Source organism: Streptopelia decaocto (assembly GCF_964273445.1).
Source record: "Streptopelia decaocto genome assembly, chromosome: 3".
Lineage (NCBI taxonomy): Eukaryota > Metazoa > Chordata > Aves > Columbiformes > Columbidae > Streptopelia > Streptopelia decaocto.
The window spans coordinates 1593277-1608794 of record NC_138656.1 but is presented as its reverse complement, the minus strand read 5'-3'; the positions used below and the strand labels follow the sequence as shown (position 1 = coordinate 1608794).

Here is a 15518-nt window from a genome sequence, read left to right as displayed (position 1 = left end):
AAGTGTCTAAAACCCTCAGAGTGTAAATATTTCTCGTGGTTCCAAACTAGCTGAGCCATCTTTCTCCCTCAATGCTGCAATACATTTTTTCAGTCTGGAGCCTGCATTTTGTTAGCAGGACTCTACTCCCCTTTTCTCTTGTACAACTTTGTACCTCTAAATCTCCTGTTTTTCCAGATTAGAGCTATTTTACTGTCTACTCCTCTCATGTTTAAAAGAGACCACTTTTTTTCCTCTGCCATTGCTACCCATTATCGCCTTTGAAGGAGATTTAACTAACCAAAGGCACTCTTCAGTTCTGAAGTATTTCTCCCTAGTTAGCAGTCAGCATCCAAAGTTACACAGATTTTTCCCGCTTATCACCAGAGAGGAAACAGGGCCACAGGAAGCAAAAATAAATCCTTAAACCGTACAGGACTTCAGATTTTTATTGTCTAGTACATTTACTTGTCTTCGGGTTTGTTGAAGCAGTACGTCAGACAGCACTTGCCGCAGTAGTGTCTGTCGAAGTGACTGGCCATGAAGACTCCAGCTCCGCACTCCTCCGACGGGCACTCCCGGCGCAGGCGGCTGATCTTGCCGTTCTCATCCACCTGCCAAGGACAGAGAGGCGACAGCTCTTACATACCAGCCACCTTTTGGCACCCGTGACAATTCTGAGTATTATTATTGGCAAAGTAGCTTTTGTGATAGTACATCAAACTTCCTGAGGCAAAATTCAGAAATGCCCAAATGCAAGTTGGTTTCTCTTCTATTTAAAAGGAGGAGTGTTTAAAAATAGGACAAGGGGCCATGGGCTTAAACTCTGCCAGGGGAAATTTAGGCTGGATATTAGAAAGCAATTCTTTACAGAGAGAGTGGTCAGGCATTGGAATGGCTGCCCAGGGAGGTGCTGGACTCGCCGTCCCTGGAGGTTTTTAAACTGAGATTGGCCATGGCACTTAGTGCCATGATCTAGTAAACGGACTGGAGTTGGACTAAGGGTTGGACTCAATGATCTCTGAGGGCTTTTCCAACCCAGTCGATTCTGTGATTCTGTGACTGTAAATAAGCCAGGGTACATGCAAACTCATTAAAAGCTTCGTATTCCATAACAAGTCCCTTCCTGATGAGAACAACACTTTTACCAAGCTTCCCTTCCATTTTTTTCTACATACCTTGTAGTACTTAAGCACCGCAAGCTTAACCTTCTTTCTCTTATGCTTGTTCTTCTTGGGAGTAGTGTAAGACTTCTTCTTTCTTTTCTTGGCACCACCACGAAGCCTCAGCACAAGGTGAAGAGTTGATTCCTATTTGTCAAACACATGAAACACACTCAAAATGCTTCCTCAAAAGGCGAACAGCATTTAAGCAGGCTCTTTCTTTTATCTACAAAAAGCAGATCTCAGGCTCCAGACAACTCTAAAAGGATTTTTTTGCCGTAACTCTGCAAATAACCAGGCTCCAGCAAGCTGCGCATTGCTGCATCCCAAACTCCAGAGTGTTTAATTACTGTAAAATCCTGTTGTAACTCTATTCCAGTTTTAACTGCAGAATAGTTTTGTGATACAACTAAGCCAGACTGACAGCGATTTGTTGCTCCCTGTTTCTCATGGCACTCGCTGGCCTCGCCGTGAGGTTAGTCTGGCAGAAGTGAGGACTTTTCACATGACCCCCCCAAAGCAGCTCCCCACAGCTGACACAAGCTGTTAAAGATGTTTTCTTCTGACCTGAAACAGTTCTAGTCCCAGCATCACTAACTCCGCCACCAAAAGTGCTACCCAACCCCAAACCAGCCGAGCTGGTTGGATCCATGTAAGCGTTTCTTAGACCCAAGAGCACAGGCCTTGCTGCCCCGACAGCGCCAGCTCGTTGGTGCCGCAGCACCGCGTTCAGCTCTTTCCCACTCACTTTCTGGATGTTGTAGTCGGACAGCGTGCGTCCATCTTCCAGCTGCTTCCCAGCAAAGATCAGTCGCTGCTGATCAGGGGGAATGCCTGACGGAGGCAGAAATCGAGACTGAATGAGGAACGTGATCTACGGCATTCTGTAATAACAGATCCTGCAGGCAACACCATCAATCCAAGAAAGTGCATTTCGAGCTTACCTTCCTTATCCTGGATCTTCGCCTTTACATTTTCTATAGTATCAGAAGGCTCAACCTATTGCAAAAGAAAACCAAGGAATCAAACCCTACTTTTGCCTTCTAATTAGCGCAGGAAAGCAGAACCACGAGGAGCTTCGGGAAGGCGGGCCCGGCCGAGGCACCGCAAGAGCGGGGCGGCTCACCTCGAGGGTGATGGTTTTCCCCGTGAGGGTCTTCACGAAGATCTGCATGGCGAGGCCGGCACCTGCAGGGGGACAGGCGGTGAGGGGCGGCGGAGAGATGGAGGGAGGGAGCGGGGGGGGCGCGGCCGCGGAGGGACACCTCACCCGCGCCCTGCTCGCGGAATGGCGGCTCTCCGAAAGAGCGCCGCGCCGGCCCGCACGGGGTTTCCACCGCGCCGGAGGAGGGGCGGGCGGCGGGCGGGACTACGGCTCCCGGCGTCCCCGCAGCCGCCGGCCGCCACGGGGCCTGCCGGGAGCTGTAGTCCCGCCGCGGCGGAAGTGGGCGTGGCCGGGGGCCGGCGGCTCCCACAGTGCACCGCGGTCCGGCTGGGCGGGCTCCTCCGCGCCTCACGGCGGCTGCGCGGCCGCGGTTCCCTCCCAGAAAAGGGTGTTACCTCACAAACTCCTCATTGCGGTGGGTGTGGGTCCGGGGATCGTCTTTTATTTAAGTAGCTGTGTCTGCGCAGGTCTGCACTGCAGCGTCAAATCCCCCAAATCGGTGCGTTCGCCTCAGCCCGGCCCTGTGGAGACAGTTCACAAACATCCTGCTGCTACCTGCTCGTTCCCTAGATCAAGGCCAAATTTACCTGGGGTTGGTTAGAATTAGAAAAGCTTCGGGTGAGCTAGAAACAGAGGAGCACTGAGAATCACGTTAATTTGGAAATCACTTGTTAGATGGTTTTATGCTTATGAATTTGATATGGGAAGGGTTAAAGCAGAACGAAGACTTGCTGATACTGTTTTAACAATTCTGGCTCTTGTTGGGTTTCATCTGATGCAGTTGTTGATCAAAGGAAAGTCAAAGAGGTTTGAATTTGTGTAAGGTCGTTGTGCTAAATCATCCCACGGGAGCAGAGGAACATCCTCCTCCCTCCTGACCCTTTGGACAAGAGATCATGAAGCACACGAGCATACGTGTTGACAGAGACTGAGAAAGTGGGTTGTGCTGAGTAATGACCATCCGAGGAGTGTTACATTATATACAGTAATACATTTTACAAGGTAACAAATATTTTTGGGTAAAGGAGCAATAATTAAATAAAAAGTGTTTCGCTGCTTCTTTGTCTTCTGGGGGAAAAGGGTATAAGCTTGTTGGTGCAGTTACAGAAGTCAAGGATTGGTAGATTTTCAGCAGATTTTTGTGCCCTGTGTACACTGCAGTCAAATAGAACCACTACAATGAATTCATACTACCAGAAGTTACAGTGGGGTTCATGCTTGATAACCACTTCGCTTACCTTTATGGCAGTTTTGAAATGATAACGCATTATAAAGCTGTCCTAAAACAGGAGAAAGTCTACAAAATCAAAGACTCATTACATATATCCTATCTGCCCTGCATTAGGGTTAACAGCTCTTCAGTTTGGCTGGAAGGTTATTGCTGAGCCTCCCAAAGACTCTGCCTGCCCGATTGTGTCTGCCTGTTTCAGACACCGACTGAGATGGGAGATGCCAAGAATAAATATTCTTCGTTTTCCAGGTGGATAGGAATAAGGGTTACTGAAAAATCTGAATGTGTTTTTTTATTTAGATGCGTGGGGACAGGTTATTCTAAATGAGACCGTCTGTACTTTGGAAAACCGGAATAAGATACCAGTTGCTTGTGCAGAAAAGAAGCATGAAAAGGTGTCTCAGAAAATCCTGTGGATTCTCACCTCACAGGATGCGGTGTTTGAAAATTGGCCGCTTTAAGAAGCTGCCAAGTTAATGGAGCATGTTTTCTGGTAGCTTTTCCTTGTAACAGCAGAGGGAGCTCTCAGAGCAGTCAAGCGCAGAAGCCTTCTATAATAATAACAATAGCTCTTTGTAGGAACTACAGTAAACACCAAGCGTGCAGAAACAGTGCTGAGAATTGTTTTGCTATCAATGTCAGATATTTGTCCCTTTTTAATATATCTGTGTGAGAATGTGTGCATGTTTGTGTTTTGTTGAGCTGGAAAGGCATTCTTAGTGCAGAAGAAAATTGGCATATTGTACTCTGGAACAGTATGGTAATGGTATGTATATACTTTCCATCCATACTGCCCTTGAGCATAGTGCTGGAGGGAGATAGTGCACAGGTTTAGAATCAGCGTGGGTGAGGGAAACTGCTCCGAGAGGATCGTCGGTCCGAGGGAGCTGGACAAAGGGCCTTGTGCAGTGTGGACATCCCCTGATGCCTCTGTCTTTTTGGTGTTTTCCTGATAGTCAGGAAGGCTTGTGTCGCTAGAGTCGTAGTAGCATGATGATCTAACAAATCCTGCCAAAATACAACAAATGTCTACTTAGAACAAATTTAGGCTGCAGTTACATGTATCCGCTCCTCAGGTTGCAGTGGGAAGTGTGTGATTTGGGGACCGTGTTACACTGTGAGAGCCAGTACAGGAACTTCGCTTTGCCTGGTAATTAAGAGCTGGGGAGTCCAGGCTTAGGGAAAGGAAGATCCAAGCACAGGCCTCTGCCAGCAGATTCGCTGGCTGCGTGTTGGCAGAGCCTCTTTTTAGCTCTCAGCCCACACCAGTATAAACAGGAAGAAACCTACATGTCATTTGCTGTTATCACTGTGCTCCATGTTCCCAAATAACGGATATCTCCATAATTAAGCTAGGTATAACTACTGCTGGTTTATGTCAGTTTTAATTCATTTTGGCACTTTTTAAAGGGCCATATGTATTATGTGGATAAATCGGCAGAGTTAGGATTCACAAGATAACTTTATTTAAAAGAGAAGAATTATTACAAGTCTGCAGATATTGTAAGTGTTGTGTGGGTGAGGAACAGGGAAAGGTATGCAAGTTCAGTTTTCAACATGTAGAGTAATATGTTATGTAAAAATAGCCCTTAACTTAAATATGTAAATGTAGAGATACTTTCTGGAATAAATTACTGTTAAATATTTTTTTTCTAGTAATGACTGCCACTTAGGAATGTCTTTCCAAATGTGAATTATTACTGCTCTGAAGAGCTTGCAATTTATGCAAGTTTTGTTAGGGATATACTCTTTGTAATGAGCATTAAACTTCTACCTCAAGAGTGGTTCAAATGTATTAAAGACTGGCCAGTTTAGGGCCTTGAGGTGTGGTCAGTGCTGTGTAAAAAGGTAAGTTCTGTGACGCTGGGAAGTAGGGCTGTGCCAGGGGCTTTTATGGTTGTCTTGGCTGATCACTCTTTTCCTAGGTTGGAATTTTTTATCTGATGCAGCATTTTCTGTTCTCCACATGCTGTGCTGAGAAGGAATTTGTAGCATTTTTGCAAGTCAAAGGGCAGTTGATATAATCCTGGTGCAAGAAGGGGTGGAGAAGGAGGTGATACTGTCAAAAGCATGTGAGACCAGAGATTTAAAATATTTATTCAAGCCTCAGTTTACAGAACATGTTCAGGAATAAATTACTTGGGTGATGTCTACTTTACACATCATTGCCGCTGAATTTTTACTGATGTTCAAGTACATTTTCCCAGAATTACTGAGGGTGAACTACAAATTAAGAATGTAGTTTCCCCTTTTAGTGCTTTTTGCTATTTATGTTATTGAAATTAACGCAATTGTGCCATTGTAAACAGATATGCTGATGCAGATGCTCCAGGATCAGTCAGGTGAAAAGGTCAACACTGGTGGCTTCTGTGGGGTTTCTGAACACAGTGCATCTACAGAATAGAGCCCGGAGCAAGTGCTTATGGTTGGAAAAAAGAACTATTGCACACTGATTGTAAATACAAGCTAGTATACTTTGGAGCCTGCTTGGTTCTATAAGAAATGCAGGGAGCATGAAATGTTTATTTTCCAGTTGGAGATTGTTTTAGCTATCCGGACTGTTATTTCTGTAACAGACTAGAGCCTTCATTACCGACAGCTGAGCTTTTCCTGAGCTCTGCTCAGCACCACCTGACTGAGCGCAGACTTCTGCACTGTTAGATTATGAAATGCACAGCAGTTTAATCCCATGGAACAACTTTTCCAGAGTCTGGGATCGTCACACATGACAAATGCAGAGGTGGATAGCCATTGCTATATATCATCTTATATCTATGCTATGCTATAACTATGCTATCATCACTTATATCATCTGATTTAGTTATGAAATTGTAGAATTTTACTTGTGACCAACTTGCATTGTAAAGTTCAAACCTGAAGTATAATTAAATACGCATAAGCAAGGGATCAGAAAGAATGGCCAAATTTGTTTTGTGTGCCAGGAAGACAGCAGGTATAAACTCTCAGAAGTAGTAATACGCCTTCATGGGAAAAATGGACAGTCCATGCTAGATGAAAATGGATTTGTTACTATACATCACTGTGCCTACTGAAATGTCAGGTTCAATTTTCTCATTTCATTTTATGCTGGTGGATGTTTATTAGTTTTGATGGTCCTATTTCTTAGATATGTAATGAGTGACAAAAGGGCATGACCTGGTTAGTGGTCACACTGATTATAAGAGAAGATGGGGTGTTGGACCTCAGATACACTGTATATATTGTAACTCAATTTATAGTGTAACATACATTGGATTTTGACCAAGAAAACAATGAATGAGAAGATCACTGACATTCTTACTGCACGAAAGCTGACATCATACAAGAAAGCAGTGCAGATGTAGCTGCGATGCTCCCCAGAGCGACTTCATGGTACTTGTTTAACATTTTCACAGCTGAAAAATGAAAGTGCATGTTAAATCGAGCAAGGCAGTGATGGGCTAAACCACAAACTTTTATTCTCTTTCTTTACAGCATTTTTACTGTGCAGAAGTGATTTCTCGCAGGGATCCACAATCAAATGGCAGGCCCGAGGTACGTGCTTCTTCCATTGGCCTATTTACTTGCTAATTGTTTTGCATTAAGTGTTCTTGGGAAGTTTTAGAAATCATGCTACCTCAGAAAAACAATACAAGTGCAGCATCAAATGTAAATGTCTAGAGCAAACCCAGTGGTTACTGGGGAGGACAATACTGGTCTTGCCTTATATGTCTTATTTTACTTCAGAAGACCAATCCAAGAATCAGTTGCTAATAATTTGTTGTGATGTAAAATGATTTAGACCTGTGCGTTTTATTCAGCAACCTCAAGAATTTTCAGTCACTTCATCTTGAAAAAAATAAATACAGTATTAAAAAATCTATTTACTGAGGTGACTCTATACTTTACCCAAAGTGCTCATAGAAGCCAAGTAGTATTTTAGTAATATTCAAACTCCCGAAGTTGCATGTAAAGAAGAGATGGAGTTTCAAAAAGCTAGAGATATCTGTAAATGCTTAAGCAGGTTTTAAAATCCATTCCTTACAAAACTTTATGTCCCCAGTCTCAGACATTATTTGAAGAAGAGTTATCCAGTTTCACGGACGGAGGAATAGGAGACCTCTCTTGTCACCTCACTGGTAAGAAAGATTCTGAAACATTTTGTATGCTGACAGTACTCACATTTCTTTTTTACTCTTTTTTATTAATGAAACTCAGAATGCATTGTTTTCCCAGTGTTTGACAGACTTTGACTTGGATGAAACAGTTTGGTCAAAATATAATAAAGTGGTTGTGAGTTTTAAAAATACTTCAAGAATGAACACAATTTACAGATACACGGTGTCAATGTATTATTGCCAAGCTCTGACTAGCTGACTTAATTCCTGTCTCGACTGGAGTGCTGCACTCACCTCCCTCAAATGCAAACTTCACACAGATCAGCCACAGATTTGTACCTTGATTTAGTGAGGAAGTTAGGCTCTTGCGAGATAAGTGCTGAACAGGAGATTAAAGATGCTGGAATAAGAGGAAATGTGGGGTTAGTTGCGTAGCCTAGTGCCCAAGACACTTACCTGAAGGAGGAAATCATAAGCTGTGCTTTCTGCTGCATGGAATTCTTCTGTCTTAAAATTAATTCAGTATTTATCGTCTTTAAATTAATTCATTATTCACTGGAAAAGTACAAAGCCCATCCCAGATCTGCTTCCCAGGTGAGTGCACTTACCAGTTATAAAATGGTTTTGCTCTACCCCTCCTAAAAAATTTCCTTGGAGCTTCAAGAAGTGATAATACTGTTTTTATTGCATTCTTGTCTTTCTGAGATATTTTTAATGTTACTATGGCAAGTTTTATGGAGAGGAGGTGGCTGCAGTTTAGCTTTTTGCATGTTTTAATCACAAAACTCTTACATGATCTGAGAGTCAGGTTTTCTGAAGTTATCTAAAGCAAAACAGAATTTTGTGATACAGCTTTCACCAAATGCAAATCACAGATAAAGGCTTATCGGTATAAAGAGTTTGTATTGATAAATGGATACATGATAAAGATGTTGATAAGGGTTTATGTTGATAAGAGGCCAAGATAATAATTTAAAAAATATTTTAAAATGTTGTTTATTCAGGCTCTTCCCATTATTTAACTTTTTTTCTTATAGCTTTCTGGTATCCCAATGGGCCAATGATTCCCACACCTTAAATCACAGAGTGGTGGGGAGCAATGTTTCACTGCCAGAAGATTAATGATATTAGTGTGGTGACCTAATACAGTAAACATGTTCTATTTGCATCCTTCTGTAAGCCACTGGAATCTGTGAGTCACAGGCAGGGTGTTTGGCCTTATGCCTTTTCCTTCACTAAATGTTATGACTGTGAGTCTCCCCTCTGGTTTTGAGAGCTGTATGTACAGTCACCCGACGTGCATTGTTGCTGAAGCCATTAGTCAGAAAGAGCTGCTGAAGAGGCAGCACTGGGTGTACCTGACCAATTATCCAAGCTCTCCCAAGCACAATCACTTATATCCTAGATGCATTAACATCGTTTTGACAGATGGTTTTGAAACTTCCCAATACGCTGAGAAATCCTGATAGTTTTATTCCAAATGAATTGATGGAATCTGCTGTCTAGTCGCAGCGCTCCAGACTTCATTAATTAAAGCTTCTCACAGAATTTGCTAAGCCGGAAATTCTGGACTGTGTTTTGCTCCAGTGATACTGTGACTATCCTGCTGGAGAGCTGAAAGTGGGAGTTATTTCTGAAGAGAACAGAGGAAAAAACGAAGCATTAGCTTCTGAGTGTTTGTGGTTGGGTTCTGTCAAGCTTAAACTCCAGTTGTTCTCTATTTTATACTAAACAAAAATAAACATAGTCCAAAAAGTAAATTTAAAAGTGCTATGAATACAGTGCAGGGGACAGAATTAGCAAGCATGCAGCTGTTGAAGCAGAGTTGGTAAGATGGTGTAAATGACTTTTCAATGAAGCTCACATTGATATGAAATTTAAAGGGTCAAAGAATTTTCCAGTAACTCACCATTAACCCTTGACATAACTGGAACTTCTAACTATGTTTCTACTTCAGAAGAAAAAAACTGAATAGTAATAAAGAGAGTGAAATGTCATAGTAGCTATACTCATTTAGAGCTGCAATCCCTGATGGGTTTTGTTTTGTTTTAACAAGACTGGTCCTAGCATCTGTTAAGAAGTACCAGCACAGATGACTCTGTGCTTTGTGTTCACAGCGATCCTTTGCTCAGATGCAGGAAAAGCTGCACAGCCCTCCCTCCTGCAGCCAGCAGAGCCGCAAGGCAGCAGTTACCATCGTTTTGGTCATAAACCATCATGGGAGGGGGAAGGCAACCTGTAGTGTTTCATATACTGCAGGAACAGAAAACCTTATAAACAGAATGCTGTTAGAAAAAAATAAAAGGAATACTTTCAATAAAACAATATTAGAAAAGAAATCTCTGCTGGATATCTTGCAGAGATTAATATTTCTTGCACAGCAATAGCACTGAGACTACATTCTCATTTTACTAGATATTGTTCAAATACCCAGAGACAGCCAGCAAAGATGAAATGAAAGCAAAGTACAATTACTGAAGCGGGTCTGGAAAGGTCATCGATAGATGCGTTTGCTTTGGTTACTTTTCTGAATTCTAAAATACACAATGAAAAGAGCAAAGGGAGAGTGACACATAATAATCTGAAATGTCTAGAGCAGACAAGTCTGATTCTAGCGATTGATTACCAGTGAATTTGTGCTTCTATTAGGATCAGAATTAAAGTGTAACAGACGTGGCTGCTTTGTGAATATGATCTGGGTGTATGGATAAGCTAAATGGCTACTTTCTTGACCGTATCGAGTGTTAGGTTATTTCATTCATACTTGAACAAAAATAGAAGGTGGCTGTAAAATGCCCAGCACCTAGTAAGGGGGTCCCACCCACCTCAAGGCACCTCGCTCTGCTGAGCTGCTGTTTTCCTGAGGCTGCTGCTGTCGCTGTCCTGCGTTGCAGGGTCAGAACGTGGTGCTGTTGCTGATCACACACAACTGGGCCAGAGCCCTGGCCCTGCTCCTCCTCGTCTGCAGTTGCTCAGGCAACAAGATCGTTCAGCAGCAGAAAAGCACAGAAGGAAACTGGAAGGAGTGGGAGGAGAGAGATTTCCCAGGGGCTATAGAAAGGGAGGGGGAAAGAGGAGCAAGAATATTGGTACATGTTTCAGGGAAGATATTTGCCCGTGTTGTTGCGTAGATGATGGTGCCAGAGGCTGCTTCAAGGCGCTTCAATTAAGCTGCTTTCTCAATTTCCCTTTTGGAGCAGCTTCTTCCCCTCTCTTGGCTTTTGAAAGAGGTGAGCAGATCGAATGAGCTGCCTGGCGTTGGACAGTGTTAATGTCCTCCTGGATACCGGAACAGCATTTTTAAGGAGTCATTTAGGTGCTCTTCCCTGGTGAACCTGGTATGAGGCATTCGGTCTAGTCAAACACAAGTGAGGGTGCGTTGGGCTGAGAGCAAAGCTGTTCTGGCACACGCTTGTGACAGGATCTCCAGGAGCCATTGTCAGCACTTGGGGCATCTGCTCCTCTTGGCCCTCAGGACATCGGGGCTGTATCTTCAGGCTCTTGCCATACAAAGGGTTTTGGTAACTGGTTTACCAAGTAGCGGGAGATGGTGTCTATGATCATCCTCTTTTAGGAGTACAGAAAATATTAAAAACTCCCAACCTCACACACTTTCCATCCCTGTGTCTACCAATGCATTTGCAGTATTGATATCATTGTCAAAGCTGTTAAATGTCAGGCCTTGTTACTGAAATTTCTTTAAACTTAACACTGACGAAAAATAAACGTTTCTTGCCTCTTCATTATCATTAGTTTTAATAGTTATTGCTTTCATTTCATCAGTAACAGAACATGAATATTCTGTAGGCTCATCTGCATTCTGTCTTTGCATTTCTGACTTCCAATTGATTTATATGGATTGGCTGAACTAACATTTATTTTTATAACATCTTATGAAGGATCCAGGTTTTCCTTCACATATGTTTTATTACTGTTCTCCATTAGTTCTTTTGTGAAAAAAATCTTTACATTGTATCTGACAGAGTCCATATGAAAATGTATTTTACTCTTTAAAAGCTGCATTGCAGTCAAAGTTTCTATTGACAACTAGATTTTTCTTAATTGCAATGAATGATATTGTTTGGTTCAACCCATTTTCATAGTCATTTTTGGAAACTTCAGATATGAATTCTTACAGCGATGCCCACAGATCTCACGTTTGATGGAAAGCTGCAACTTTGTACCATGAGTACTATTGACTATTCCGTAAAAATGTAAGTTTTGCGTCATCAGGTGCGTAGTTGCTTTTATTTTGTTACCCTTTTCGTCAGTGAAAGAATGGATGGCTCAAGAAAAGGAAGAAAGGAGAGGGAGAGTATATTGCACATAGGGAGGAAAAGCTGCACAGAAAGGAAAATGCAGAGAGGAAAGCTGAATGAAGAGACCATATGTAAGTGAGAAAGGAGGAAAGATTAAGGTTTAATATTGCTTCGAACTTGCAGATGGGAGAAAAATAAAAGAAGAGAGAGCCCTAGGAGAGGATTGATGATACAGCAGTTTAAGGAAGCATAAGCCATCTTTGAGCTGGGAAAAACAAATAATGCAGATATTTCTGGGTAAAGAGTGGGGAATGCTCGAGAAAGCAACCACAAATTCATTAAAAAGGATTGAAGGAATGTCAGAAGACAGGCATATCTTTATTTTTCAGGTAGAAGAGACTCATCCAGTGGCACTTAATCTGATGAATGTATAGCATTTGTGCCTTTGAATTTGAATCCCAACAGTTGCATTCCAGGCTGGGCTCTGAAGTGCAAACAGGAACTGGCAGCTGCTCATGGAATATTTGAATAGGGACGTTATCTTCAGAATTTTCCTTCAGCACCAAGTGTGGGCATAAATATTTGTATGCATAAGGATTTATACATCCCTCATTAGTTGCACATGTCTAAATCCTCTTTACCTTGAGATACTTATAGTGGTGGCTTTAGTTATTCTTAGGGTTGATCCTTTGGCAAATAAATGTATGACAGGGTATAATAGTTGTACACTTGCTGCTTCTAAGCCCAGCTATTAAAAATACTTCTAATTTCCCTTCAGTGAGTATACTCCATTTGTCTTCATAGCTGTGGCTGTCAGAACCTGTTTGTATCTTTCATTAGCTAATGTTTCCAAATTGCGTTTTGTCTCATCGGCAGAGAATTTAGAGCTGATTTTCTTCCTCATTCCAGAGCTTACATGTGGCCTAAGTTTTGTTTGAAGAGGGACGGCTAAATGGTCTCATTCTGGAATGCTTCTGGAAATTCCCTTCTTGATTCATACACTTGTAAATTTAGATTCTGTTTGTCACACATGAATTCTTGAGCCTAATGGGAATATCTGACTCTTAGAGGTATTTATTCCATTGGGTTTGAATGCCAGAGACCTGTACAAGCAACAGTTTGCTCTTTCTAGAACAATGTGCGGTGCTGTTGTCTGCAAAGAGAGAATGTGTTTAGACTAGGAATAGGCATGAACTGGAATCTCACATCCTCGTGTCTCTGAGTTGCAGGGAAATAGGGATTAATGGTTTTGAGTCCAGCTCTTGGCACAATACACACTTTTAGCTCTCGTTAAGAGGATGAATCACAATCTTCATGCTGGTCAGAATGACCACAGACTCATATTCATAGTCAAGACCAACATTTTGTGGCTTAGAATCACCTGTTGTCTAAATGTGTGAGATGTATAGTGGGTTAACAACAGCAGTACAAATAGAATATATTGTAGGTTTTAGGAAAGTATCTGTGTTCCAGGCCTTTGCTGCAAGTTCGGGTGAACACAACTTCCACCTCTGGAAGAGAAAATGCCCTTCAGAAGAAAACATTCAACTTTGGCCTGGGCTTTGTCATTAGAGGTGTCGATAATTAATAAAATGCCAGCAGGTGGCGCTCAACAATATCGAGTGTGGAGGCCAGAGTCACCAGCAGCTGGGATTACTCGCTTTGGGGTGTTACCTGCACATTTTGTTTACATCACAGAATCCCAGGATGTCAGGGACTGGAAGGGACCTGGAAAGCTCATCCAGTCCAACCCCCCCCCGGAGCAGGAACACCCAGCTGAGGTTACACAGGAAGGTGTCCAGGCGGGTTGGAATGTCTGCACAGAAGGAGACTCCACAACCCCCTGGGCAGCCTGGGCCAGGCTCTGCCACCCTCACCGGGAACAAGTTTCTTCTACTATTGGTTGTCACTGAGAAGAGCCTGGCTCCATCCTCCTGACCCTCACCCTTTATATATTTATAACCATTAATGAATCACCCCTCAGTCTCCTCTTCTCCAAGCTCCAGAGCCCCAGCTCCCTCAGCCCTTCCTCACACGGGAGATGCTCCACTCCCTTCAGCATCTTGGTGGCTGCGCTGGACTCTCTGCAGCAGTTCCCTGTCCTGCTGGAACTGAGGGGCCCAGGACTGGATACAATATTCCAGGTGTGGTCTCCCCAGGGCAGAGCAGAGGGGCAGGAGAACCTCTCTGACCTACTGACCACCCCCTTCTAACCCACCCCAGGTCCCATTGGCTTCCTGGCCACAAGTGCGGGCCCAGCCTACAGCACCCGGTATTCCCAGCTGGTCTCCCATCCAAGTACCAACCGGGCCTGACCCTGCTTAGCTTCCCAGATCAGATGAGATTGGGCGTTCTCAGGGTGGTATGGCTGTATATATTTTATATATACACATACATATATGTATATATATATGTTCCCCAAGTATATCCTGATAGTATCTGAACTAAACAATGCTGGTTCATGGTCATCCTGCTGTCCTCCAGGACCCCCAGGTCCCTTTCCCCAACACTGCTCTCTAATAGGGCGTTCCCCAACTTATACTGGAACCTACATGTTGCTCCACATAGTATGTTTTCCTAAATTAATTCATAGAATGACAAGTAATGCATCAAATCGACAGCCACCCAGTGCCGCGTGTAAGAACCGAAACTGAGGTGGGTTGCGGCAAGAAGTGGCTTTGCAGTGGTAGCGACAGGGGAAGAGAAGCGCTGCAGGGTTTCAGAGAGGAAAGGCAGGAGGAAAAAATCCCTTGTTGCAGATATGGCTTCACTTCAAAAGTAGTGACTTGTGTGAAACAAATGCATATGGTAAATAAAACCCTTATAAAGCCTTGCAGAAGGCCAGTTAATTGCAAATAAATAGTGGCTCAGATGGGTGTAATGGTGGTGGTATGTCAGGAATGAATTTTTTTGCTTAGTCATGCTTTGCAACGTACGTTCAAGCATTTCTTTACTCTCATGAATACTAGAGAGAATAAGATGGGATGCCTGGATATGGAGTTTTTTTCTCTTGTTCTCAGCGCTCAGGTGAAACACACCAAGGGATTGAAAATGGATTAGATAAGCGTTCTTGAGGGAGTAGAGAACGCTGGGAACAGTCAGTGCTCTGGCCTATTAATTGTGAAGGATGCAAGAAGCTGCCTGGCCCTCTTCTGGTTTGGAAAAGCACAGAATTTATGTTGGCTTTTGTCCGATTTACAGCATTCTTCTTGTGTGTGCACAGTGTTTTGTTTTGTTTTCCCTCCTGTCTTTAACTGCTCCAGCGTATCCAGAGTGTCTTCACAACTCTGTTCAGATGTCCTTTCCCTGCCGTATCCCATGTGCCTTAAAATGGCAGTAGGGCTGGAAATAAAACTGTGACCCATAAATTAATACTAAAACTCTTGTGTAATTCCAGCTTGTCAAGATATAAAATTTTACTTTTAGGCAATTTATTCTCCAGGGCAGTGTTCTCTGCCTGATTATTTTAGAACCTTACTGTTGAATTCAATGGGAAGGAAGTGAGGCCGTGACATGTATATAATTTGTGGAGCCATTTTTATTTATTCTTGTATATTTTCTAGACGATGAGTGCGGAGGATAGTAAGCGCATGTAATTATTATGTGTTAATTAGTGCCCTAAAG

At 42.9% G+C, this 15518-nt stretch overlaps 1 protein-coding gene and 1 long non-coding RNA gene across 3 annotated transcripts in view; one reads left to right on the top strand and one right to left on the bottom strand.

Annotated features, from left to right (window-relative positions):
• Positions 1-395: 395 nt before the first annotated feature.
• Positions 396-2428, bottom strand: RPS27A (ribosomal protein S27a). 2 transcript variants are annotated; one of them, XM_082049096.1, is made up of 5 exons: positions 2269-2427; positions 2087-2141; positions 1891-1976; positions 1158-1289; positions 396-593 (listed from the first exon to the last, which is right to left on the bottom strand). In XM_082049096.1, exons 1-5 carry the CDS (start codon positions 2314-2316, stop codon positions 444-446), a joined length of 471 nt encoding a protein of 156 aa, XP_081905222.1. In that variant the 5' UTR covers positions 2317-2427; the 3' UTR covers positions 396-443. The 2 variants fall into 2 exon arrangements, with proteins under 2 accessions (XP_081905222.1, XP_081905221.1); XM_082049095.1 differs by lacking the exon at positions 396-593 and having other exon boundaries at positions 963-1289; positions 2269-2428.
• A 220-nt stretch (positions 2429-2648) lies between these two features.
• Positions 2649-15518, top strand: part of LOC309438279 — a 44398-nt gene continuing 31528 nt past the window's right edge. Inside the window, exons 1-3 of the long non-coding RNA XR_014183747.1 lie at positions 2649-2722; positions 7013-7072; positions 7587-7656. This is a non-coding gene — a long non-coding RNA (uncharacterized lncRNA). The remainder of the gene's footprint in view (positions 2723-7012; positions 7073-7586; positions 7657-15518) is intronic.